At 34.1% G+C, this 27,887-nt stretch overlaps 1 protein-coding gene across 2 annotated transcripts; it reads right to left on the bottom strand.

The window, feature by feature from the left end:
* Positions 1–1,319: 1,319 nt before the first annotated feature.
* Positions 1,320–27,671, bottom strand: Wdr12 (WD repeat domain 12). Of its 2 annotated transcripts, XM_027941997.2 has the most exons (14): positions 27,537–27,671; positions 27,185–27,296; positions 23,095–23,189; positions 20,514–20,608; positions 19,273–19,379; positions 18,023–18,138; positions 17,208–17,362; positions 15,731–15,776; positions 11,661–11,746; positions 6,154–6,294; positions 5,935–6,040; positions 5,675–5,807; positions 3,726–3,798; positions 1,320–2,093 (listed from the first exon to the last, which is right to left on the bottom strand). In XM_027941997.2, exons 2-14 carry the CDS (start codon positions 27,223–27,225, stop codon positions 2,016–2,018), a joined length of 1,272 nt encoding a protein of 423 aa, XP_027797798.2. In that variant the 5' UTR covers positions 27,226–27,296; positions 27,537–27,671; the 3' UTR covers positions 1,320–2,015. The 2 variants fall into 2 exon arrangements, with proteins under 2 accessions (XP_027797798.2, XP_071474995.1); XM_071618894.1 differs by lacking the exon at positions 27,537–27,671 and having other exon boundaries at positions 27,185–27,415.
* Positions 27,672–27,887: the final 216 nt, after the last annotated feature.

Raw genomic sequence — 27,887 nt, 5'->3', positions numbered from 1 at the left:
CTCTGAGCTAAATGCCTCTAATCCCTAATTTAATCTCTAATTAAAACCTAATTTTAAATTTAGAAAGTTTACTATTAAGTAGTAAGAATAGTAAGAAAAGGAATTCTTTATGAGATGAGGTAAGAGAGCAGTTATCAACATATTATGAACTACATTGCTGTGGCAAACAGCATAAGTAATCCCCTGTGGTCACCTTCTCCCAGTACTTGGAAAGCAGCTCCAGTCTTTTCTCCAAGTGAATCTTAGGAGCAAATGAGTGTACCCACCTCTGTAACACCAGCCTCAACTGGAAGAAAAGGGACCATTGAAAGGCAGACTCCCAATTTTTGAGGAAAAGGAGGAGCAATATGTTATAAGAGGACTGGACCTTCTAGGCTTCTACTGGCCTCTCATATTCTTCCTGTTTAGGGAATAAGACCTAAATTTTTTAGTTACCCAAGGAGAGAAGTTTAGCAGAGATCAGAGACAATCCTTGTTAAGAAACTTGGTCACTTTCATGTTATATCCATCCCAAGGGGAGAATGCCTTATCTGTGAGTGTATCCTGCTACGGAACCAGAAATGAGAATAGATGAGGGATTGGTTATATAAATGCCACTTCTTTTTCCACTGCATCTGATAAATAGGCCTATTTACCTTTACTTTAACCACTTAGTATATACATATTACATTTGGATGAATTAAGAAAGACATTTAAAATAACTGTCCCTTAAAACTCAAAGACCATCCAAAACAGGACTATGAATTCATTTTTGTCCTCTCACAAAGATTATATATATAAATGTCATGTCTGCAGTCTCTGGGATATATATATATGTCAGCAAAAAATGAGAAAAACAATGACATTGTATGTGAATTTTCTGGCTGACTTTATTCAGTTTTTTTTTTCCTCCATTAAAATACACATTAAGAAATGATGTGATAACTGGAGCTCTAGCTCTTGGTATGTATGAAATGAGGACCATATCCTAAGGGTGAAAGGAGGTGGGGTCCTAAGGAAGGTGGAACAAAACCACTATTCAAGCCCTGCACTGCCTCTGGACTTCTACATACAAGAAATTAAACTCCTAATTGGTTCAATCCACTATTAATTTGGCTCTCAACTGCAGCCAAATATAGATGTTGTTTCCCAGGCTTCAACAGGTACATCATTTGAAATGTACTGAATTACAGTCCAATAATGAGACAAAACTGATTCCCGTATACTAAAAGGTTGTAAGTTTGAGGTCTCTGTCTGAGGAATACCAATCCATTAAAGACTGAAGTCACATTTTAAAAAGACATTTGTATTTGGTATACAACATACATAAAGACAAATGCTAATGTTATAAAATTTGTAGAATGTTTAATATACCAAGCAAAAGATTTTGTCTGGAGAATATATTCTTATCTTTACATGAAGTTTGGTTAGGGAAAGAGGAGATTCCTGGTTATCCTGAAATTTGTATGCAATTTCTAAAGGATCTGACATATCTTTAATATGAAGTTCTTCATCTAAAATAACTCAATGAAGTCTTAATAAATTGGCAACATCTACATTTTTTAATGTTCTAAATATGTACAAAGTCTTATTTTCTTATAAACACTACTTGTTTTACCAAAAGGAAATTAGATTTCCATTTCTTTTCTTGTAACATTTTCTATTAATCTTTCTAAAAAGATGCTAACTAAAGAACCCAAGCTTCTCCAATAGAAATAAAAATATGGCCAATTAAGTACTCTAGTTCTAATAATATTCTTTTATAGTATTTCAAAAGCAAATATTAATTCAAACCAATAACTGTAAAAAGAAGTTTAAAAAATCTCAGTTTAATTTCCACAGTCTGTAGGGTAGAGAATACAGGCCACATTTTATTTTATACACACAAAATAAAAACAATGAGTAATATGTTAGCTTTCATGAAGGGTGAAAACCATAAACCTTAATCTAAAAGGCTGCATCTGCATCAGCGTAATCTGATGATTCTCTACCAATTTCATTTACAGAATGCCTCTATATCAAGTCATTATTCACTTTCATGCCCCCACATGGGAAGTGGTAGGGGAATATTTGTAGGAATACAATTTATTGTCTGCACCTCCACTTAGAAGTAGCTGTATAGAAAGAGAGAAAAATACATAAAAACATAAGTACAGTTATTCCATATAATAGCTAAGCCTAAACAATTATTCCATATAATAGCTAAGCCTAAATAACCACTAATAATTTGCTTAAAAAAACAAAACAAAACAGCTAACTAAAGAACCCAAGCTTCTTCAACAGAAATAAAAATATGGCCAATTAAGTACTCTACTTCTAATAATATTCTTTTATAGTATTTAGAAATTAAAGATGAGCAGTTAACTGACATTGAACATTAGCACTTATAGGGACCACTTACAGAAAATTTCACTACTATTTGGGTTGAGTACCCCTAATTCAAAAATCTGCAACTTGGGCTGGGGAGGTAGCTCAGAGAAGAGGGAGGACCTGGGTTCAATCCCCAGTACTAAAACAAATCAAAAGCAGAAATCTATACTTCAGAATACTCCAAAATCCATGTTTTGAGCACAAACATGATGCCACAAGTGGAAAATTCTGCACCTGACCTCATGTGATAGGTCACAGACAAAACAGGCATACCAAAATACATTGTATAAAATTACCTTCAGGATATATATATATGTATATATATATATGAAATAAAAAACGAATTCTGTGTTTAGACTGTGTCCCATTTCCAGGATAACTCATTTATGTGCAGATATTCCAAAATCTGAAAAAAATCTGAACTTTGAAATGCTTTTGGCAGCAGGCATTTCAGATACTCAGCCTGTATGATGATACAGGACACTAAAACATCAAAAATGATCATTTGAATTTGGTTGAGGGACAGTATGCTATTGTACTTTCTACGAAGCTTTTGTCAAGATATGTAATAAAATAGTTTGAAAATTGATACAGTTTTCCTTACTTAAGAAAAACAAAAGGTTTTAAAGGACAGTGCATTAGTTGTTTGCAAATGGATATTGCAAATTATTGAAGTAGCCCTGGGACCTGTATTTAGAAAGAATTCTTAGGCAATAAGACATTATGTGTATACATACAAAATTAAATGGTAATTCTTTAAACACGTTTTATAATTCATATTTATTACATAGGATTTTTGTGACTAGTAAATACTTTGATCCAGTTAGTCTGAAATAGTGAATTTATGGACTTAAAATCTCTCATTAAGAATCTCATGAGAAGGGCTGGAGCTGTGGCTCAGTGGTAGAGCGCTTGCCTAGCATGAATGGGGCCCTGGGTTCGATCCTCAGCACCACATAAAAATAAACAAATAAAATAAAGGTATCCTGTCCACCTACAACTACAAAAAAGTTTTTAAAAAAGACTCATGAGAGGAGCTGGGGTTGTAGCTCAGTAGTAAAGTGCTTATCTGGCACATGTGAGGCACTGGGTTCGATCCTCAGCACCACATAAAAATAAATAAATAAAATAAAGGTGTTGTGTCCATTAAAACTAAAAAAATATAAAGATACTCATGAGAGAAAAGAAATTGCTTCAAAATTTCAAATTTTACTATTATCAGAAAACAAAATAGTTCCTTGAGATGTGAGGTTTTTTTATTGTGGAACAAAATTATAAAATGATATACACTGAAACTAATAACTTTATAAACACAAATACCATATTTATTCTAATAATATAGTCTCCTTTTCACCAAGTAACTAATGAATTCTTACCCCTGTGTCTGTCCAGTCCACACTTAGAACCTTATCTTCATGAGCAGCCAGATCATAGAGAGGAGCCTTACAACTAAAAGAGGAAAATATTAACATGCTATATATATTCACAGGATTAAAACAAACATTTATGAATAATCACGCTTTCCTGAAAATTTTACAGGATTTACCATCCTTGCCTGAATAACCATTTAATCTGAGTCTTAACTCAACCACCTTTACTATTTTTCCTGTATAATCAGCAGACTACAGAGATTTATTACAACAAATATATTCAGGAAAAATATTATTTAGTTTTAAAGATTATTCATAATTAGGCCCATTTCACACTTCCTTCACTATTTTTCTTTTATACCCAAATCATGGCTTGCTTTTTTTTTTTTTAATATTTATTTTTTAGTTATAGGTGGACACAGTGTCTTTATTTTACTTTATGTGGTGCTGAGGATCAAACCCAGTGCCTCACACATGCTAAGCGAGCACTTTACCTCTGAGCCACAACCCCAGCCCCAAATCGTGGCTTTGTATACACTTTATCTAGTCATTTCTACCCTGATAACTTCTATATTTATATTTTTAGCCCAAACTTCTCCCTTGAGCTACACATGTATATCCAATTGCCTGACAGTTGGATGGGCACAAAAAATTTGAAACAACAAATCAAAACTTCTGATATTCCCTCATATATCAATTAATTGTTCTATCCTTTTCCACCATGGTTAAGTGGCACCATCAGTCACCTAACTGCTTAGGCAGAAAATGAGAGCATTATCCTGATTCCAATCTTCACATTGAATCCATAAGATAGTAATCCTGCCTGAGCCATCCTCAACATACACCTAGTACCCAGTTATTTATCTGTAATGCTGCCACCACAGTTCAAGTCACAATTATCTGTGTCTTGAATTATGATAGCCTCTCTGCTTTCATTCTTGCTCCCTTGCTCAAAACCCTCCAAAGCATTCCAATCACATTTAAAATAAAATCCAAACTCATTACCATGTTTTAGCAGGTCACCAGTAGCTGCTTCATGTCCTGCCACTCTCCTCTTTGCTTACTTTACTCCATCAACACTGGCCTTCTTGCTATTTTGCCAATATGCCAAGATTCTTCCACCTTATCTGTTGTTCCCTCTGCTGTGATATGTGCATGGTTCATTCCTTCCCACTATTAGCTCACTACTGCAATATCAGAGGGATCCTCCCCCAAGAAGTGTTCCTTTATTCAGCTACTTTCTTCATAGAACTTACTACTATCATCAGAAATTATGTTAACTGCAATGTAAAATGTTTAAAATGAATATAATAGCTTCTAGGTGTTAACAGGTCATGTATCATAAAACACTATTATAATATATTACAAAGCAGATTTAAGGCCAAAAACAACAACACACAAACAGGCATTTAGTTAATGCATCTTTTCTACTTGTAAAGACATGTAAATAAGTTCTGTATGCAGTTTTTTTGGAGTGTGCTCGCTCATGCTCGCTCGCTCATGCTCGCTCTCTCTTTCATGCTCGCTGTCTCTCTCTCTCCCTCTCTATTATTATTATTATTATTATCATAGCACTAGCCTATAAGTAAAGAAATATACCTTTAACACATAATTATCTTTATATTTTTAATTTTTCTATTAACATAATTTATATTAAGGTTCAAGACAATCTTTCTAAACTATTTTTTCCTGTTTTATAACAAAGTCAGAAAGATAGATTATAAACTGATTTTTGTATTTTTTGATAAAAGATAAAGCAACATGGCATTAGTTTTTTTCAGAATGCTAAAAAACAACATACTAAAAATCCTTTGATTCTAGCTTTTTTAAATATCAGTATTTTTTAATATTAGGTAGTAAAACCAAGAGCTTTTTTTCCTAACCCTTCCAGGCAGTTTTTTTCATTTTATAATAGTAACTGATATCTTTGGTTTATCTAGAATAAAAGCACTTACCTTCTTGTATCCCACAGCTTGACAATGTTATCTAAAGAGCCTGAAATCAGCTGCTGTTCATGAGTAGGAGACCACTTTACGGCTGTGACCCAGCCTGTGTGTGAGGTCAGGGATAGTGACACCAAAGAACCATCTGAACAAAGCAAAAAAGATAACAAGTACTAAATTTTAGAACAGAAAAGTAGGCAGAACAAACCTAAAAAATATTTGGAGAAATCCTTTTTTTTTTTTTAACATGCCCTAATATTTATACCACTCACCTTTGGTTCGGGGATCCCACAGTCTTATATGCCTATCTGTGCTTCCAGAAGCTAAACGTTTACAAAGTGGAGAATAGGAAATACAGTTAAACACTTTATTTCCTGTCTGAAAAGGAAAAGAAAAGTACACTTGACTATGATAGACTAAAAGTAAGCATTTCTAGAAGTTTTTGTCACTTAAAATATCAAAGTTAATCAGAGGAGTACCGAAATCCTTACCAAAGTTGACTTAAGACTGCCAGATTCAACATCCCATACTTTAATTGTGTGGTCCCAAGATGCACTGCAGATTTCTTCAGCATCTGACCAGAGTACTGAGGAAATTGCTTCTGTATGGCCAGAGAGGGTCACCATGGGAGTCTAGAAATGGAAGATCACCCCCAAAAAAGGGAATAGCATTTTCATTTCAGAGTAATTAGAACAATAGTAGTAGTTATTAACTTCCAAAGCCATATGCCAGGTATTTTTACCAGGTGTTTTAGTTTTGATATCCTGCTCTATTTCTTCTTTGTAACAATCCTCCAAGGTGGATATATCTGTTCTTATTTTATACATGAAGATACTGAAACTGAAATAATTGCCCAACATGATACAGCTTGTAAGTGGCAGACTTGAGTTTAAACCCAAATATATTGTATTCTGACTCTTCCTCATCTGTTCTACTTTTCATTTTAAGCAGTATTAATATTAACACTAATTTAACTCTCTCAATGAATAAACATAATATTAAAGTCCTGTCCCCAAATGGCCCTGAACTGACCCAGTCTTTCCTCTCTTCTCCTATCCTGTAGTTCTCAGAATAACAGTAGAATATGCTGGGAATGTAACATCCTGAGATATGGATGGACTGACCGGAACAGCCTGGGCTCAGTTCCAGCCCCCCCTAGAAACAGGATGTCCTTCAAAGCATTGCCCAGTAGGTCTCATGACCTGTGGATATAAACCCCAAGTGTTGCTGCTTTTTGGGATTCGTCACTGTGGTGAAAGTGGGGCACACTGTTAAGACTCCATCTACCTGGGCAGCTTTCTTGGGAGATTGACTCACAATGGATCCTAGGCTTCTGTTGGCCCTTGCTGCTTCTTTGTAAGTGATAAAATCTATTTCATGTAACTTGTGGCATGTGAATGTGTTCTGTCTCACTGGACTAAAGCAATCAGTAAAACTGCAGTGGATGGAAGTGTATAAACTCTTACTTCTAGTGGTTAGCATAGTGATGATCTTTACTGTCCTCTATGCAGTGGGGTTGGGGGGGGGGGCTTCCTCGGTTGGGATCTGTTATTAATGAACCTGCTTCACAGTTAGTGAAAAAAATTTTCAGGTCAGAAAGACCTAGGTCTGAGTTGAGGTGCTGCCAATTTCTACATGATTCCTCCAGGTAAATTAATCTCAAAACATTCTTGGCACTCCACTTCCTCAGCATCTTTAAATCCTATTTGTTTTGTTTGTTTGATACCAGGCATTGAACTCAAGGTCTGCTTAACCACTAAGCCAAATCCCCATCCCTTTTTATTTTTTATTTTGAGACAGGGTCTCACTAAGTTGCTTAGAACCTTGCTAAATTGCTGAGGCTGGCCTCAAACTTGGGATTCTACTGCCTCAGGCTCCTGAACTGCTGGGATTATAGGCATGTGCCATCACACCCAGAAGTTCCATTGTTTAATCTTTAAATGATGTCCATTAATGAGTACTCCAAAATCTCTAATGTCTTTTCCAAATTAAAACCCCCAAATTACGTATAGAGCCTATAAGGAATATGTGAGAAAGACAAAAAGAATTCTGGAGTGGGAGGCAGTTGGTCTCCTTTTGTAACTGTTATAGTTAGATTTCTTAAATATAACCTCGTCTGTAACTGGAAGGGTTATGCTAGATCAGGAAATAGACTTTATTAGTAAAATGCCAGAAAATAAATATTTTAGACTTTGCCAGCTACATGCAGTTTCTGTTGCATATTGTTATTTGTTTTTATAATCCCTTAAAAATGTAAAAAACATTTTTATAGCACTATAATATAAAAAGAAGTATACATAATATAAAAAATAAACCCCAAATGGTTGTTGGGCTGTGTTTGTCAATTCCTGGACCAATTATACAAATATTGCTTTTCTGGCTCTAAAATTTTCCTAAAAAAAAGTAAAGGAACCTGATAAAGAAGTAGGAATAAGAAAGATAATCAGAAGCTTATAGGATAGAAAATGACAAGGTAGAAAGAAACAACAGGTAAACTATAAATAATAAGCTATCCCATTCTTAGATGGTAAGTCAAAAGAAAGGAAAACTTATGTTCACATAGAAACCTGAACATAAAAAATATTATACTGTTTTATTCATAACTACCTACCTGGAAAACAACCCAACTATCCTTCAACTTACGAATGATTAAACCAACTGTGGTATATCCATATAACAGAATCCTACTCCACATCTAAAAGGGACAAACCAATGATACCCTCAACAACATGAGTGAGTCTCAACTACCTTATATGTTAAACAAAAAGGGCCGATATAAAAGACTATGCACTTTGTTATTCTACTTCTGTGACATTCTAGAAAACTTGTAAAAACAGAGAATAGATCAATGGTAGTGAGGGTATGGAGGTGAAACTACAAAGGGGCAACATGAATTTTGTTGGATGAGAGACCCTTCTGTATCTTGGTTGTATGACTGATCAAAAGCCAAGAGCTGGGTTGGGTAGTAGCTCAGTGGTATAGTGCTTGCCTGCACCTGTAAGGCACCGGGTTTAATCCTCAGCACCACATAAGGAAAAAAAAAAAAAAAAAGCCAAGAGCTATAACCAAAAGAGCATGTTTTATTTTCACTCTGTAATTTTTTTAAAGAAGAAAAGTCAATATTGGTGTTATTACTATAAACAAAGTGAAGCAGAATAGTACCAGAGGGAAAAAAGAATTATAAAGGAAGAAATTTTATGTTAATATATGAAGCAAATGACAACTAAATGATTGACAACATTATTCATATTAATACAATTCAGGTACTGGAACAGAATGCAGAGGTGACTTTCAATATATGTCTTATTTTTAAAAAATCCAAAGTTTTCTATAATTTCTAATTACAGCAACATTTTCACTATAAAAATTAGCACTTTTCTGGCATTATTTCAAACAATAAATTATGAATACATGTATTTAAGCCCTATAGAAAGCTAAATGAAAAACTGAATATACTATTATTTCTCTCAAATGAACAATGGAAGCAATTTTATAAATGCATTCCTCTAAAAATAAAAGGTATTAACACAAGGCAGTGAGTGATATAAAATATCTGTAATTTATACATTCATTAAAGAACATGAGTCTAGAATATATAAAGAACTCTTAAAAATTTAGAAAAAGATAGACAATATACTTCTTTTATTTTTAAATTTTTTTTCTTAGTTGTAGTCAGACACAATACCTTTATTTTATTTATTTTTATGTGGTGCTGAGGATGGAACCCAGGGCCTCGCACATGCTAGGCAAGCGCTCTACTGCTGAGCCACAATCCCAACCCCAATAAACTTCTTTTAAATGGGCCAAAAGATGAACAAACGTTTCACATTTAAATATCAAAAGGCTAGGGTTTAAATTAAGTTCCACTAAACATCACCAAAAAATGGGTAAAATAATACACTTTTCTTTATTTATTTATTTTATTAGCTACACATGACATTACAATGATCTTGGCAATTCATACATTTGAATCAATTGGGGTATAATTTCTCATTTTTCTGATTAATAATACACTTTTCAAAAAGTAAGTTAATGTGTAGCCAAGTGTAGAGGGTTGCACCTGTAGTCCTAGCTACTAAAGTGAGTTAATATATGTATATGTTACATGGTAAAATAGTCATGGCATTGACCATATCAAGTGCTGGTGGGAATATGGAGTAATTTGAACTTTCATTTACTGTTAAATGAAGTGAAAATTGACATAGCCCATTTTGGAAAACTTTTTGACAGTATCAAACATGCAGAAAGCCAAATATGTGCATACCTTGTGTGACCCAGCAATTCTACTTCTGCACAGTGATCACACACATAATCCCAAAGCCAAGTATAAAAACTTTCTTAGCAGATTTATTCATTGTAGCCTCAAATTGGAAATCAACCAAATGTCCATCAAAAGAAGAATTTAAAAATTGTGGTATATGAAATTTAAAAATAGGTAAAACTAACTAAGATGATATATGTCAGAGGTGATTATCTTTCAGTGTCTATTGACTGTGAAGTAGACTAGAGGGAATTTTCCGGGTGCTGGTAATTCTCCATATTTTGATGTAAGTAGTGATTACTTGGGTATGTACCTTTGTAAAAATTAATTGAGGTGTACATTTAAGCTGTACACTTTACTACATGAATGTCAAACTTAAAAAGAAAGGGAACAAACCTACCTTTTCAATAAGGAATTTTTATAACTTAAGAAATCTTTTTCTACTCAGATACATTCCTTAGAGATTTGATCAGAGAAATACATCAATAGAAATTACCACTGAATGCACTATTTAATTGGTACAGCACTTCCAGCTTTAATTTGTCCTACAAGAGTAAGGAAAATAAGTACTTGCCAGATCTTTCCTTTTGCAATTCAGCAGTATATTTTTAAATGTATTAAGAAGTTCTTCATTACTACTTTCAGTTGGAACCAGTGAGTGTATTGTTTATTGCATCTTAATGAGTTTGATGAATCATTTATGATCAACTTCATTTCTCATTTTCAACAATATTTGTAAGATATCTTATTGGTGACTACAGAAATAAAGTGCAAATATGTGCTTGATTACTGCACATTCATTATAAATATTAGAAAATAAATGAGAAATGTTTTCCTAAACCTTGCTCAGTATTTTCTTCTCATTAAGTATATAAAAACAAAGTAGATCACATTATGACACATATCTTCATAACAAAATAGAATGAATTAAGGATCTGGATGAAAAGTCAAACTCATGGAAGCAAGAGCAGACCTGTGATTATCAGGGGCTGAAGTATAGGAGAAATTGGGAAAAGTTGGTCAAATGGTAAAAATTTTCACTTATGAGGTGAACAAGTTCTGTGAATCTAGTGTATAGCAAGGGTGATGATATATTACTGTGTGCACGTGCGCGTGTGTGTGTAACCATTATTTTACACATTCTGAATGTAGTCAATCTTTATTTGTAAATTGAACATTTTTTTAAGTAAAACAAAATCTGGATGAACTGTTCAAAATCTGGATGAACAGTTCAATTTAATGGGATCTAAAAACTAAATGATAGAGGCAATTTCCAAATTAAACTCCTAGTGAATTAGGAGATATGACTTGCATCCTTAGTAGGAATTATATCCTTACTATGTGAAATAAATAATATTGAAGTCAGGTAATTAGTTGCTTCACTTAACTCTAGTGCAAGATTTAAAAACAAAAGATCCTAATTCAGAGTGTACCATGAAATCAATTACAATAGCTCTATAATCCGCCTACCAAGCTGTAAGCCTAACTCAATGCTACAAAATTCCATGATTCAGATAAATGTAGCAATAGTACAAGGTTTATAAGAAAAATTTACAAATTTACTGAAAGAAAGCTTAATGTTTTTCACCTACTGAAAGCAATCATCTTTTTTTTTTTCTAGTAGGTTTATAAAGTGAAGAAGATAAAACAAAAGAAAATACAAATAGGAAACGCTGTTCAATTACCACATATTTATTAAGACAGATCTAAGAAATTACAGTCAGTTCTACTACTTACCCTTGTTAGCCCCAATTGTTCTGTTTTCTGTTTCTTTCTTGGTCTATTTGTGGATTCCTCCATTTCATCTTCTTCATCTGTGGGGACTGCATCAGAGAGAACAAGATTTAATATTGGAAAAACGTTGTCAATATTAATTACAAACTGTTTGAAAGAATTTTTTGCATCTCTGGGTATATAGTTTTTCAGTATTATCTAAGTTCATTAGGAAAAGGATTTTTTTTTTTTAATCATTTTGGGAAACAGAAAATTATACATTAAAAAAAAATACCTGGATTACTAATATCCAAAAATAAGAATAAGATCACCATTATGAAAAGAAATCACTTTACCATAGCTATGAAAAATTACTTACTATTAGTTCTAGGAGTTACAACCAGATTGTACTTACATTACACAGGAAGTACTAAGATAAACAATGTTAAAATGAGATACATTCAACTATAACGCACCAATGAAAAAATGTGGGGAAAAAATGGACATACATTTCAGTCATCTTTATTCTCCTTGAGTATTTCATTTTTTTGAACAAGGAAAAGTGATACATAGTTATTTTTTGTTTTGTTTTATTTTGGTGATACTGGGGTCAAGCCCAGGGACTCACATGTGCTAACTAGGCAAGTGTTCTACCACTTGATAACTATCATTATGACTGGTATGAGAAGAAATCTCACTATAGTTTTGATCTACATTTCCCTAATTGCTAATGAATGTTGAACATCTTTTCATGTATTTGTTGCCATTTGTATTTCTTTTTGAGAAATATCTGTTTAATTAATTTGCCATTTATTAATTGGGGCTTTTTTTGGTATAAAGTTTTTTGAGCTCTTCATATATTCCAGATATTAATCCTCTATCAGAAGAGTAGCTAGCAAAGATTTTCTCCCATTCTGTAGGTTCTTTCTTCACATTCCAAACTGTTTCCTTTGCTTTGCAAAAGCTTTTTAATTTGATGCTGTCACATTTATTAACTATTGGCATTATTTCCTGAATTTTAGGGGTCCTATTGAGAAAGTCAATGCCAGTGCCTAAGAGCTGGAGTGTTGAGCCTACATCTTTTTCTAGGAATTGCACAGATGGTCTAATTCTGAGGTTTTTGATCCATTTTGAGTTGATTTTTGTGCAGGGTAAGAGATAAGGGTCTAGTTTCATTCTTCTACATATGGACAACCACTTGTCCCAGCTCCATTTGTTAAAAAGGCTGTCATTTCTTCAATGTGTTTTTGGCACCTTTGTCAAGTATCAGATGAGTATAGATATGTGGCATCCCACTTATATTGGCATTCCACACAGATTTGTCTCCGTCATCTATTCCGTACCATGAGTCTGTTTCTGACAGTACCATGCAGTTTTTGTTACTACAGCTCTGCAGTATAGTTTGAAGTCAGGTATTATGATGCCTCCAATATTGCTTTTTTCGGCTTAAAATTGCTTTGGCTATTCTGAGTCTTTAGAATTCCAAATGAATTTTAGGAGTTCCTAGTTCTTCGAAGAATGTCAATTGTATTTTAATAGGGAGTGTATTGAATGTGAATATTTTATGGCCATTTTAACAATATTAATTTTGTCTATTCATGAACATGGGAGGTCTTCCCATGTTCTGTGATCTTCTTTAATTTCTTTCTTCAGTGTTCTATACTTGTTGTTGTAGAGGGCTTTCATCTCCTTGGTTAGATTTATTCCTAGTTTTTTTTGTTTTGTTTTTGACGCTATTGTGCATGGAATTGTATTCCCGATTTCCTTCTCAGGACATTGTTGTTGGTATACAGGAAAGCTGTTGATGTTTATATGCTGATTTTTTTTAACCTGCTACTTTGCCGAATTCATTTATTAACTCTAGAAGTCTTTTGGTGGAATGTTTTGGATCTTCTAAATGGTATCATCTGCAGAGAGTGATAATTTGACTTTTTCCTTTCCTATTTTTATCACTTTTATTTCCTCTGTTGCCTAATTGCTCTGCTAGAATTTCTAGGAATATAGTAAATAGCAGTGGTGAGAGTAAAAATTCTTGTCTTGTCCCAGTTTTAAAGGAAATACTTTCAGTTTACCCCCATTTACTATGAGGTTGGCTTTGAGTTTTTCACACAGAACCTTTCTGATGTTTAGTAGGTTCCTTCTATACCTCGTTTCTTCAGTGTTTTTATCATGAATGGGTGCTGAATTTTGTCAAAGGTCTTCTCTGCATCTATTGTTCTTAATTTTGTTTATGTGATGAGTTACATTTATTGATTTGTATCAAACTATCTTTGCATCTCTGGAATAAAACCAACTTGGTAATAATGTATGAACTTAATATGTTGCTGAACATGATTCGCTAATATGTTAAGGAATTTTTGCATCTAAGTTCATCAGGGATATTGGTTTTCTTGCCTTCATGTGTCCTCATCTGGTTTTGGAATAAGAGTGTTACTGGCTTCATAGAATGAATTGGAAGTATTCCAACCCCTTCTGTTTCATGGAATAATGTGAGGTGTACTGGTATTAGTTCTTTTTTAAAGGCTTGATAGAATTCAGCTGAGAATCCACCTGGTCCCGGGCTTTTCTTTGTTGAACACAGTTGTTTTTTGTTGTGGTGCTGGGGATTCAACCCAGGGCCTTGTGCATGCAAGGCAAACATTCTACCACGTGAGCTATCTCCTCAGCCCCCTGGTTTTTGGTTTTTAAAAATCTTTGTTACATATCATCGGACAGGTAGCACACCCAGATTGAAAACTACAGATTTTAATGTTTTGTAACTCTAATGAATATTAATCTGCTTTCCCTAATGTGATTATAAACCCCTAAAAGTGATAGCTAACATATAATATCTCATTTATACAGCTCTATCAAAAAATACCACAAAAGGAAAAATTTCTAAACTAAACTGCTTTCTTCCTCAAATTTGTTTGCTTTCATCATTTTTATAAAATCTACTAAAATGGATCTTATACATAATTATTTAGAACTGGTTAAGTTTTTCTTGATTCCTCTTAATTCTGCTTTCTGAACGGTATGGAGGGTATTATGCTGTAAAACAGCAGTTCCCTCAGAAGTAATATTCTGGTCTTTTTACCTGTGCAATTAATAGTTCTAGTTACAAGATTTTAAAATACAAATATTTGGATGTGTGCTTTTCCTTTTTTTCTTCCCACCAGTATCTCTTATTATCATCAAGACATCGTCCTCTGAGTCTTTCCTCTCCTCCAACTGCTCCTTTTAATCTGTTTTCCAAGTAAGAATATTAACCTTGATATTACCAATTTCATTGAAAAAATTTTTGTTAAAAAGTAGGGCTGGGGATGTGGCTCAAGCGGTAGCGCACTCGCCTGGCATGCATGTGGCCAGGGTTCGATCCTCAGCACCACATACAAACAAAGATGTTGTGTCCGCCGAAAACTAAAAAAAAATAAATATTATTAAAAAAAAAAAAAAAAAGTAAACCAGAGGCTGGGGTTGTGGCTCAGTGGTATAGCCCTTGCCTGGCATGTGTGAGGCACTGGGCTCAATCCTCAGCACCACATAAAAAAAATAAACAAAATAAAGTTAAAAAAAACAAAAACAAAAAAACTACACAGAGATTTCATCTTTTTTTTTTTTTTTTAAAGTATACCAGCTTAACTAATAAATTCCTCTATCTCAAAAGTCACTATTTTTTTTTCTCTTTTTCTGCAGTTCTGGGATTGAACCCAGGGCCTTGCAAATTGTAAGCAAGTGCTCTATCACTGAGCTACATCCCCAGACCATTCTTTTTAAAATGACTTAAAGTGAATAAAGATTATTCAAAAGATATTTTTGTTTATTTCCATGTTTCTTAATAAGAGAACTGTGTGAGAATTAAAGTGATCATGTTCCACTGCACCACTGTTGATGCTTGGGGCAATTCAATCTTATCCAATAAATAAGGGAGAGATAGGGTAAAAAACAAAGTCTTAAAACACACAAAAATATTCTAATATGTCACTATAATATATTCCTTTATACATATCCTAAAAAACTCTGTTTATGTTTATGGCAAAACATGGTGTAATAAGTCCTCTCAATTGAATTCTTAAAACATTAATAAGTCAAAATAATAGGAATATTTAATTTACCTGTAGACCAGATCTTTAGCATCTTATCCCAGGAACCACTGCAAAACTGAACAGATAGAGATGAAGGGGAAAAACATGTGATAAAACTCATATTTGCCCTGTTTTTTCTGCTATTTGACTTGAAAACTGACTTTGCTTATTTAATCTCGGTGGAACACAGGCTTTGATATCCTTTACTACCATGGTATCATCTGCCCAGCTTCCTAGTCTCGTGGGACCTGCTGTATTCTTAGTCTCCACAGCAGTCAAGGGAGTTGCCATTATTATGTGCTCTGGTCGTGTTTACTTAGATCAGGGTGAGCAACTGACCTACACTGTACTAGTCATTTTTCCCCCATTTAGAACCTTTAAAAACCCCTATGTTCCAAGAACGGAAGTTTGTCTTTCTTCAGAGACAGAGAATATAGGATTATAAGACCTGGGAAATGTTTACTATCATGTGGAGAAAGCCAATTTTGGGCAAGAGAGAATAAAGTTGACTTAAGAAGACAAGAAGGTGAGGATATGCTAGCCACATTCAGGCTTCCATTCCACTAGCTCCTGAGGCTTAAGTGCATCATCACCTTCCTAATGATATGGTGGTTCACTCTTGTTGGACATCATAGGTCCAATAAGCCTAAACCAGTTTATGATGAGTTTCTGCCTTTTATAGTCAAAAGTCAGTGTATGATTAATTCACCTAAATTTCAAGTCCATAACATGTAAACTTTCTGTATGGCTCAAAATGCAAAATCAAATCTTTACCTTTAAATGTATCAAATGTCCTCTGTTATTCTAACTGGCAAAGAAACATGGAAACACTCTTAAATCCAGAATACTTTTTTCTTTTTAAATATTTTTTTAGTTGTTGATGAACCTTTATTTTATTTATTTATATGTGGTGCTGAGGATTGAACCCAGTGCCTCACACATGCTAGGCAAATGTTCTACCACTGAGCCACAACCCCAGCCCAAATCCACAATACTTTATGTGGCTTAGGAAACTTTCAAATTTTAAAAGGGTTTTTAAAACCTCATAAGTCAATATAGTATTGCTCTTAGGTTTGTGTCCTTTTTAACTAACATTTACCATTTTGTCATGATAAAGAGTACATCAGCATTAATAGTAAAACAAACTCTCTTAACATTATTAATGTATGCTACAGCTCAGATTATTGTTTTAGGTATTTTAAATTGATGACAGCATTTAGTGAAGCTGATTAATTACTATGATTAAAGAAAGAAATTACTTGTTTAACTGACTTCTTAAGTATTTTACAGTTTATTTAAGGTTCTAAACCAGTGCTATCCAGGCTAGGGGAGAAATCTTTATATCTCTTATTGCATGAGTATTTGCTTAGGGTTTCAAATCATATTCTTTAGCCACTGATTGTTGGGAAAGTATATGAATTACGGGGAATTTATATAGAGAAAAAAAGTTTAGTAAAATGCTTAAATTCTACTTTAACAAAGTACTAATAACTTAGTAGTTACTTACTTTAGTTCCTGAGCTATCAACAGCTATAGAATCCACACTTCCAGCATGACCTCTGCAACAGTGTAGGGCTTTCACTTTGTTTTTCTCTACATTCCACTCCCACAAGAGAATGGTCTGATCCATAGAGGCACTCAGTAGTAAGCAAGACAAACTATCTGAAGAAAAGAGAACACAATAACAAGAAACAAATTAGTACAAAATTTATATAATCATGTTCTTAAACTGAAAAATTCAAAATTTTTGGTGGATTTAAAATATAAATGCACATAGGAGGGTTTTAAAAGAAAGTTAATGTATACACCTATAATCTTAGAGACTTGGGAGACTAAGGCTGGAGGATCACAAATTTGAGGCCTGCCTCAGCAACTTAGTGAGATCCTGTCTCAAAATAAAAAAATTGAAAGTGTTGGGAATGTAGCTTCAATTTTAGTATTGCAAAAAGATAAAATAATGATAAAAATAAATTTAAAAAAATAAAGAAATCTAACATGGTATAAAAGGAAAGAATCTTTAAAATTAGAAGATATGCATTTAACACACTCAAGAAACTCAAAAATATATACTACCTAATATAATGTTAGAAAAGATTCACTGCCATCAATTTATGGACTTTTTTAAAAAAAATGTCCTTTTCTTCTTGAACCGTGTTTTTTTTTTTTTAAAAAAAAAAACACTGTGTTTTTGAAAGATCTTATAATAACTATGGCATGAAGCATTTCATACCCATTCTACTCTCCAGTCTTAACCTGCTCTGAAAATGGGATATTTCCAAATTCCTTTCTAGTATTCCTCTTAGTTTCAGCAAAAAGTCCTACCTTTTTTCACCCAGGCCACATCTTTTACAACGTCTGTATGTCCCACAATTGTCATTATTGACTTTCCTTCCAAGGACCAGATTCGAGAAGTCTTATCATAAGAACCAGTCAAGATCCTATAAAGAGGAAAAAAATTCTGTGAACTTAATAAAGAGGCTTTTTCAAGCTCTGAAAATCAGTTATGTTTCTATGGCAACTACAAAATAAATGGTGGAGATTATATTTTTAAATGGTTTTTATTTATTCATTATTTATTTGTTTGTTTATTTTAGTTGTCAATGGACCTTTATTTTATTTATTTACATGTGGTGCTGAGAATCAAACCCAGTGCCTCACACATACTAGGCAAGTGCTCTACCACTGAGCAACAACCCCAGCCCTTAAACGCTTTTTTAATATGAAGATTTTAAAATATATCAGATGTTATATTATATTTTAGAGTTTTCCTGACCTACTAATATAGCAACTGTGAAAACCCTATATTTCACTTTTATTATTATTGAAAATACTAGAAATCCCAGGGAAACTATGCAAATAGTTTATAAAGCCTAATAGTGCTTTGTAATTAACCAGTGAAAAGCATTAAAGAGATAAACAGGGCTGGAGATGTAGCTCAGTGGTAGAACATTTGCCTAGCATGTACAAGGCCCAGGATTCAATCCCAACACCACAAAAAGTAACAAAAGCAAGAAAAAATATTTAAAGTAAAATCAGTAAAAACATGGCTTTGTGTAATAATTCCAGAGACTCATTTTTAAAGGTAAGATCCTCCTATGATTCACTCTTGAGGTAGTCTTCTACAAGTAAGTTCATTACGGATTTACTCTGAGCCATCTATATTTTCTTACTTGACTCAACTGTGCCGACTGTAGCCCTAAATTTTCATGATCTGCATCTTCATGGTAGTAGGCCAGGAGATCTGTGGCTATGAAAGTTACTTTTCTTTTAGGAAATAAATTATATCCCTGGTCGTAAAAGCAACATACTCAAACCCAGTAAATTAAATACTTTAAGACACTTGTATAAAAAATAAAGGTCACACCTTGAAACAGAAAAGAAACCTACCAATAAATACCAGTTTTCTTTTTGAATACACTGAAGGCAAAGATCTTTCTGTCTGCTGTGATCACTGATACACATATAACAAACTTACTCTGACAAAGAACAGGGAGTTGGAAAAAATATTCATATAGTGGATTTAAAAAGACTTAAGAAAGTAAGAAAAGAGAAGAATATTCATCTATTAGTACCATTCCTCTGCTCCTTTAATTGAACTGATCCAGTCATCATGGAACATGCATTGCTCTGGCTGGGGTGCAGTGTATTTCTCCACATATTCTAGTTCCACAACCTCTTCCTAGTCAGCAAGAAACCAGAAACCAGAAATCAATTGGTGATTTGGTTTTAAAATATTACTATGAAGATAAAGGAACCCCCAACTTAATGTATCTCCTTCATGTTAGTCTTCTTTATAACCCAGAAAATTTGGAGCCACTGAAAGAGTAAAAAACTTTACAAACAGTGTGCTACGAATAATATTAAGAAATATATTTCTTAATATATATGGGGTTGTGGCTCAGCAGTAGAGCACTCACCTTGCACGTGCGAGACACTGGGTTCAATCCTCAGCACCACATAAAAATAAATAAGTGAAATAAAGGTATTGTGTCCACTACAACTAAAAAAATAAATATTAAAAAAAAAAGAAATAGCCTTGGAAAAATTATGCTAAATGTGGGTGGAAAAACATGAAAAAACTTCAAAATAAAAAAAGATAAAAGCCTACCATTTAATTGGTAGAGTTCCTATTTAGGATGTTGTAATAGTTCTAGAAATGGGCAGTGATGATGGTTGCATAATATTGTAAATTTACCTGATGCCACTAAATTGTGTACTTATATATTTTACCACAATTTTTCAAACCAAAAAAATTGTAAAATCAATTGTAAATTATATATTCAATTATAAAAACAATATCAAGGAGGGACTGGGGTTGTAGCCCAGTGGTATAGCGCTTGCCTTGCACGTGTGAGGCACTGGGTTCAATCCTCAGCACCACATTAAAAGAAAAAATAAACAAACAAACAAAATTATTAAAAAAAAATTCCTTAAAAAAAAAAAAAAATACCAAGTCTGAAAATTAAAAGGGGAGGAAGCACAATAAATCACAATAACCTAACAGCCATAGTTTTTATATGTACAAAATTATTTTGTATTGCTGTATTAGTATAAATATATTTGCTACTCCCTTTCTTGGCATTTCTTTCATAAATATGAAGAACATGTTAATTCACCTGCATTTTCTTGAATAACATGTTCTTATAAGAGGTTTCAAAATTAAATATATAGAAACAGAAGTTCTGATTTCACAGAAGAAAACAATAATCAAAACAATCTTGGGGATTAGAGATAGATTCAGACTGCTTCTACAAGGAGTTGCAATATCTGATAATGCTTTAAGCAAAATACAGAAGGTAGTACTTGAACTTACTGATGAGATGTTCTCCAGTTCCATGTGTTTGAACAAGGGCATTCGCAAAAACTGGCCCTTGATAAGGAAATCAAACTCCACATGTTTGTGGAACTCTAAAGAAAATACAGAATAAAATTATTTGCATTCTTAAGGTCTGAAGTATTATTAATAGAGATATACAAGAATCCCCGAAATAAAAACATACACATTAACCCACTGTGGCCTGAGTTTCTCTAGAATTTCTTATAGCACATCAGACAAATGTATTTCAGTAAATCATGTGAATTTAAGAACAATAATACTTTGTTCTGTTGGTATAAGATTTTTCTTACTATTGCTGCTGTAATTGTTGTTGTTTTATTATTATATTATTATTATCATCATTACTGGTATTGGGCACTGAAATTGCATCTTCAAGGTTTTCTTTAATGTGTTACACTATCACCTATGTAGCCAGTAAACTAGCCATATGTAAAGTTTGGTGAGATTTCTAGTTTCATTTTTTTGGCAAGATTATTCGTAGGCATGTATTTCCTCTGCATCATAGGAGGATGCACATAACATTAGTTCTGTCTCTTTTTAAGATGTTATGATCCACCTTTGGACTCAGATGATGTCAGTTGGATCCAAAGCATCATAATGTGCCCTGTCAGCTATTAACCTACTTAATGGCCATAGCAGCTAATGGTAATCACACTTATATCCCTTGTTTCACTTGGAGTCAGGAACTAGTAATCTAATTCTATCATTCTTTCTATACTTGTTAGCTATAATCCTTCTAAAAGAAAAATTCCCTCATCAACTATTTGGTTTGCTGTGTTTTAAAAAATCTTAAATCTGAATCATTTGTATCTTCAACTCAAGAGCAGTTATTGACAATTATTCAATTTATATTATATAAAATTGTCATTTTATATATAAAAATGACAAATATTTAGTCTGTAAGTTCAGAAGTTTATAAATCAGAATTGTTAAGCATTCACAATTAAAGTAAAGAACTGGATCAACTGCAAGTGCTACAAGAGGCCAGGAGTAATAGCACACTCCTGTAACCCCAGTGACTCGGGAGAACAAGGCAAAAGGATCACAAGTTTGAGGCCAGCCTCAGCATGTTGTCAAGATCCTGTCTCAAAATAAAAAATAAAAAGGGCTAGGAATGTAGCTCAGTGGTAGAGCATTCCTGAGTTTAATCCCCAATACTGCAAGGAAGTAAACAAAAATGCTACGTGAGTATCTTTGAATCAGAACTGTAACTTGCTAGCAATAAATATATTACAGGCCCTGAATATCCCCAACTTAAAAAAAAGGCTGTTCAAAAACATCTTATCAAACTTCACAAAAAAATTATGGGACTACTTGAAGATGAAAAAGAGGCAAATATCAGGCATAGTTTATAACTCTTATCTACCCATTCTTCCAACTAAGGCATTCCTCTAATAGAAGAGCTGCTTTGCAGCATTGAAAACAACTGAATAAAAACATGCTTGCCTCTACATGGTACTACTTTGACAAATTTTGTTTTTAAAGATTACACTTTATGTGGCACAGTGGTAGTGCATTTGCCTGGCTTGTGTAAGGCACTGGGTTCGATTCTCAGCATCACATTACGAATAAATAAATAAATAAATAAATAAATAAAATAAAGGTTTGTCAACAACTAAGAAAATATTAAAAAAAGAACACTTTATTTTATTTTTCATTTTTTATGTTCAGTTTTCTGTTTTATGTAATGTTCCTTTACTTAAAAAAAAAAGAACATACTGAAAATTTCAAATGTATAAAAAAGTAGAGAACAATAAGCCCTTAAAGACTTATCATCCAACTTCAACAATTAACAACTCATAGGCAATCTTATTTCATCCATATTTTAATGCTCATTATGCAGCTTAACAGACAACTTATTTGTTCACATATGCTTAGTATTTATCTTTAAAATGTTTTTACTTGATATTCTTGTATGTAAGATTTTTTTTTTAAGATGGACACCATATCTTGACTTTATTTATTTTATTTATTTGTATGTGGTGCTGAGGATTGAACCCAGTGCCTCACACATGTGCGAGGTAAGCGCTCTACTGCTGAGCTATAACCCAGTCCCTATATCCATTACATTTGTATGACCTCTGAAAACACATACACACACAAATACCAGTATTATACTGGCATTTTATTATAACATAACACAAATACTCAAATTCAGATACTTTTGTTTTGCTTTGCAGCTAAAGAGATGTGCAGCTTTGAGCTTCACTAGCAAGTGGGACCTAAGCACTGAGACACTTATTTTATGCCTACATAATCCACCCTCCATGTCATGGTGATACTGCCTTGAGTATCTCTGTATCACAACCAGTATACTAAAATCTTTATTCTTAAATTAAAACCACCTTACCTCCATATTGACTTAAAAAGCAAATTAAACAGAAATATTTTTTTTCCTGAGTATTTTTCTTTCAAAGTATCATGCAGCAGGAAAATCTGTATGTTACAATTTATATTACTGTTACAAAATTCATATATTGAGCCAAATAAATAAAAACGTATCTTAGTGTAGCTATTAGTACTATGCCCTCTGAACTTCAAAAGCATATATACCCACCATTTTTGGCCTCCAGCAATTTATTGATGATGTTACTAAGGTCAGCAATTTCAGAGGTGGCAGGAATTGAGAAGGGAACATCATCTACCACATATCTATAAAAAGAAAACAATATGTGAAAATCAAGTCAACAAATATTTTAACAAGTGTGTATTTATTCATTCAACAAACATTTATTGGATAACTACCACACTGAGTAAACAAAATGAATGAAAATATGTCTATTCTCTAGTGAGGTTAAAGTCTGGTAATCAAATACAATTAGTTTTGTAAGAACAATGGTATAAATGATAATGGATGCAAAATGAGAGAATAAGAAGTGATAAGTCATTTCAATCAAAGAAAAGGAGTGATGTTGCAAGGTCTGAAAGGATGCCTCAAAATCATTCTTAAGCCACATCTAGAAAAGTGATTTTTGCCAGAGGAGGGAGGAGTAGGCATGAAAAGTACACAAGAAAGTAGGGAGAAGAGCAAAACAATAGCTAGGAATTGTTTCTATATCAGAAAGTGTGATTTTGCTTTAGGCACTGACCAAAGATAAGGCTATGCTAGTTTATGAAATAGCTTTTACTGTTTTGAAAACACAGCATCACTGTAGCAGTCCAAGTTACAGAATATCATCAGAATTTTGTTTAGCTAGATCTTTCTGGGTGTGCAATGGAAACTGGATTAGGGGGGTGGGGATATAGCTCAATTGGGAAAGTGCTTGCCTGGCATGCCTAAGGCCCTGGGTTCAATCCCCAGCACCACAAAAAAATAAAATAAAATAAAAAAGAAACTGGATTAGAGGAACAAAGGAGAAGAAGCAGATTAGGAGACTCATAAGAAAGAATGTGGGAAAATATTTGCAAACATATATCTGATAAGAAGCTTGTAGCTAGAACATACTTAAAATTTGCAAATCTGTAATAAAAAGATAATTTAATTTTTTTTAAATTGGCAAAGGATTTGAATAGATGGTTTTCCATAGAATATATAAAAATGGCCAATAGGCTCAGAAAAGATGTTCACAGTTATCAGAGAAATGCAAATCAAACCATGAAGAAATATCACATGATACTAGGGTTGCTGGAGTGCAGCAGTCTGGCTGGGCACAAATAACCCGGAGGTCACGAGCCACTTGTAGATTCAAGCAGGAACGAACTTTATTCAAGAACCCAAGTGAACTCCCCGGGAAATCAACGGGGGAACTCCCCGGGAAATCAACGGGGAACTCCGCGAGAACTCAACGGGAACTCCCGAGGTAGCAGGAGCCGCCCTATTGCCGGACAGCAGAGGTCCATATACACAACTGAATACACAGCCTGCCCCAATCCAGCATCATCCAGTTACAGCAATCAGCCATCATCCCAATAATTATACACAGCTTAACTTAACCATCATCATCCGAATGGCTCGCTGGCGCTACACCTCAACCACTCCTTCTGGCAAAATGCCAGGTGCCATCCTGATTTGGTTGTGGCTCTCAACACTGGAGAAAAAAAAACAGCTAATAAAAGATACTGATAAGGTATGGAGAAACTGGAACCCTCATATATAGATGGTTGTAATGTAAAATAATGTAGCTGCCTTGGAAAACAGTCTGACAGTTTCTCAAAAAGTTAAATGTGGAATTACCAAATGAAAACATATGTTCACACAAAAACTTGTAAGTTAATGTTCGCATAAACACTATTCCTAATAGGTGGAAACAACCTAAATGTTTAACAAATGGACATGAATAAAAAATGTGATATATCAATACAATGGAATATTATTTGGTCCTAAGAAGGAAAACATACTATAGCATAGATGAACCATGAAAACAACATAGTAAGTGAAAGAAACCAGTCACAAAGACCATGTATTAGGTGGGGTGTGTAGCTCAGGGGTAGAGCTCTTGTCTAGCATTCTCTAGGCTTTAAGTTTAATTCCCAACACCTAAATAAATAAGCAAATAAGTAAATAATTCCATTTATAAAAAACATCCAGAATAGACAAATCTACAGAAACAAATAGTAGGTCTGTGTTTACCTAGTGGTTGGGGCTGGGATGGTGGGGCGGGGTGAGGATAGCTAAAGGGTGATGAACGTTGACAGAGGTGATGTGGCACAACTGCAAATATGATACTGGTGGTCCTCAAACTACCCTTGGAATAATAATACCTATATATTTACCATGTCCCAGAAAGCAGTTATTCCAAAAAGTAACAAAACATAGAATTAAAATTTTTGCTTCTTCCTTTTACTATTTTGATCAATAAAACAGGGAGGGAAGAATAATGTGATTCTCTTTTACACACGTGCATACACATATACAGTGAATGTGAATTTCATATGTGTGTGTGCATATACGTGTGTGTGTATATGTATATACACACACATGATATTTACCCATTTATTTCTTTGTTTAAAATACAGTGATCTATTATTATTTCTTACAACTTTCTGTGAATCAACAATTATCTCAATAAAAATGTCAATTAAAAAATACAATGGCAACTGAGCATGGAGGCGAACCCTGTAATCCCTGTGGCTCGGGAGGCTGAGGCAGGAGGATCATGAGTTCAAAGTCAGCCTCAGCAAAAGGAAAATGCTAAGCAACTCTGTCTCTAAATAAAATACAAAATAAGGCTGGGGATGTGGCTCAGTGGTTGAGTGCCCCTGAGTTCCACCCCTAGTACCCCCCCCCAAAAATAATAATAATGACAGTGGCTATGCTAGTGCATTATCACATTCCTTGAGAAATATTAAGGCTAAGTATATAAATTAATGTTCATTAATGATATGATTTATATATACTGTGAACAATATAAGAGTGAAAATGAGGGGCTGGGATTATGGCTCAGTGGTAGAGTGCTTGCCTCCCACGTGAGAGGCCCTGGGTTCGATCCTCAGCACCACATAAAAATAAATAAATAAATAAAGGTATTGTGTCCAACTACAACTAAAAAAAAAAAAATAAATATTAAAAAAACAAAAAAAGAGTGAAAATGATTTAAAGGTTAACTCATAAAAGTTATAAACACTAAATCAAAGGTATAATCTTAATTCAAGAGGGAGATTTCTAAATTATGCCTGACATTAGCATAATACAACAAACATATGTATATACATATATATATCATTTATCATTAGCACCAGAAAAATTTGACCAACATTGTTGACTCAGTCAACCCAAGAAGTTTAAGACATGGTTTCTGCATTTAAGGGACTTACAATATTAATAGTGCAACATACACCACAAGGTAGTACATAAGTAGATTTCAAATATGTTCTACAAATCTAGGAATCATTGGTAAAAATCGCTTTGTACACACAGGCGCACACACACAAAAATCAATGGTAAATGTTTGTATATAAATGATATTTACACACACGTAAGTACATTTTATAAAAAGAGTATAGCATACAACACAATATACACTGAATTGACTTCAGTTCTACCAACCCTCTATTCAGAGATCCACTTTCTACCCTGGTTTATAAAAGCATTTTCTATCACCTACTTAAAAAGAAAATAAAAAACAAGGAAGAACAGTAGAAGAAAGAGACCAAGGGGAAGGAGGAGGGGAGAGAAAGGGGAAATAATGGAGAATGATATCGGGCAAATTATATTTTTATATTGTGTGCATGAAGAAATAATGTAACAACGAATCTCACCACTAGGTACCATTATAATACATCAATCAGAAACATAGGGGGGAAAAGGCAGTTATGTTTTCAGAAGCTGTGAAACACCACTAGCAGCCAGCTTGTAACGACACGGCCCTTTTGTTCACTGTTCAAATTATGCATATGGTGTGCATCATTCAGAAAGCAAACCCGAAGCCCTTCAGTTTTCTCCATACACAATTCAAATTATATGGAGCCCAGGAAGCGAGCAGGAAGGAGGTGATCTTGGAGACCCTCTGAGAGGTTCCTGAGAAACCCTTGCAAGGCATCACTTCTGAGGAGACCAGGGGCTCAAGTTAGGAGAACAGCAGGAACAAAGGGAAAAAACGGTGGCGGGGAGTAGCTGACAGCAAAGACAATGACAATCAGGGAAAAACAAGAACACAAGGTCGTGCCTGGGAAAGAGGCTAGTCCCGACGGCTGGGCCGCTTACTTACTTCTTGTTGTCAGTGTAGAAGCGTGTCTGGAGCTGAGCCATGGCGAGAAGACTTGCCCTCGAAAACGTATGAGTTAGCAGTCAAACAAGAGGTGCTCTTTAACCTCTTAATACTACAAAAAGAGATAATTAAAATTAGTCTGCACGGGTAGGCGTGAACTGCGGTTCAAGCCTGATTTCGGCTTTCTTCCCCCGGGTTTCCTCAGCAGAAGGCACCACGAGGTTCACCTTCCACACAGGCCCAGCCCGCAAACATCAAATACCTATTCCTAGATTTAGGAATCACCGATTGGTAAAGCACAATCTTAAAAGCAGAGTGCCCCCTTAATCTTTTTTTAGATTTCTTCCCATACCTTTAGGCTGTGATCGATTAGGAAGCTTGAGAAATTTCCAACTCAAATCTGTATTTTAAAATAAAACACTATCGTTAGACTGGATACTTCAAACGCAATTGTGAGATACTACAATTCCCAGGAAGCAGCGCGTCTGAAACGCTGTGACCACTGGGAACTGTAGTCTTGTTACGCTGTATCAAGATCTCTTATTTGCATTAAATCCTCCTGACTCCAGCCAGATGTTTATTAAACTTCCTCTAGTTGACTAAGGTCTTGCCAAGTTCCTTTTCTTATGTAAGTTCTGAACCACAACCTGACCCACCCATGACTTTTCCCGAGTTCTCACCACTAGCCTCGGGTTCGCCAAGG

This window comes from Marmota flaviventris, chromosome 11 (assembly GCF_047511675.1).
Source record: "Marmota flaviventris isolate mMarFla1 chromosome 11, mMarFla1.hap1, whole genome shotgun sequence".
NCBI lineage: Eukaryota > Metazoa > Chordata > Mammalia > Rodentia > Sciuridae > Marmota > Marmota flaviventris.
This window is presented reverse-complemented; position numbering and strand designations above follow the sequence as displayed.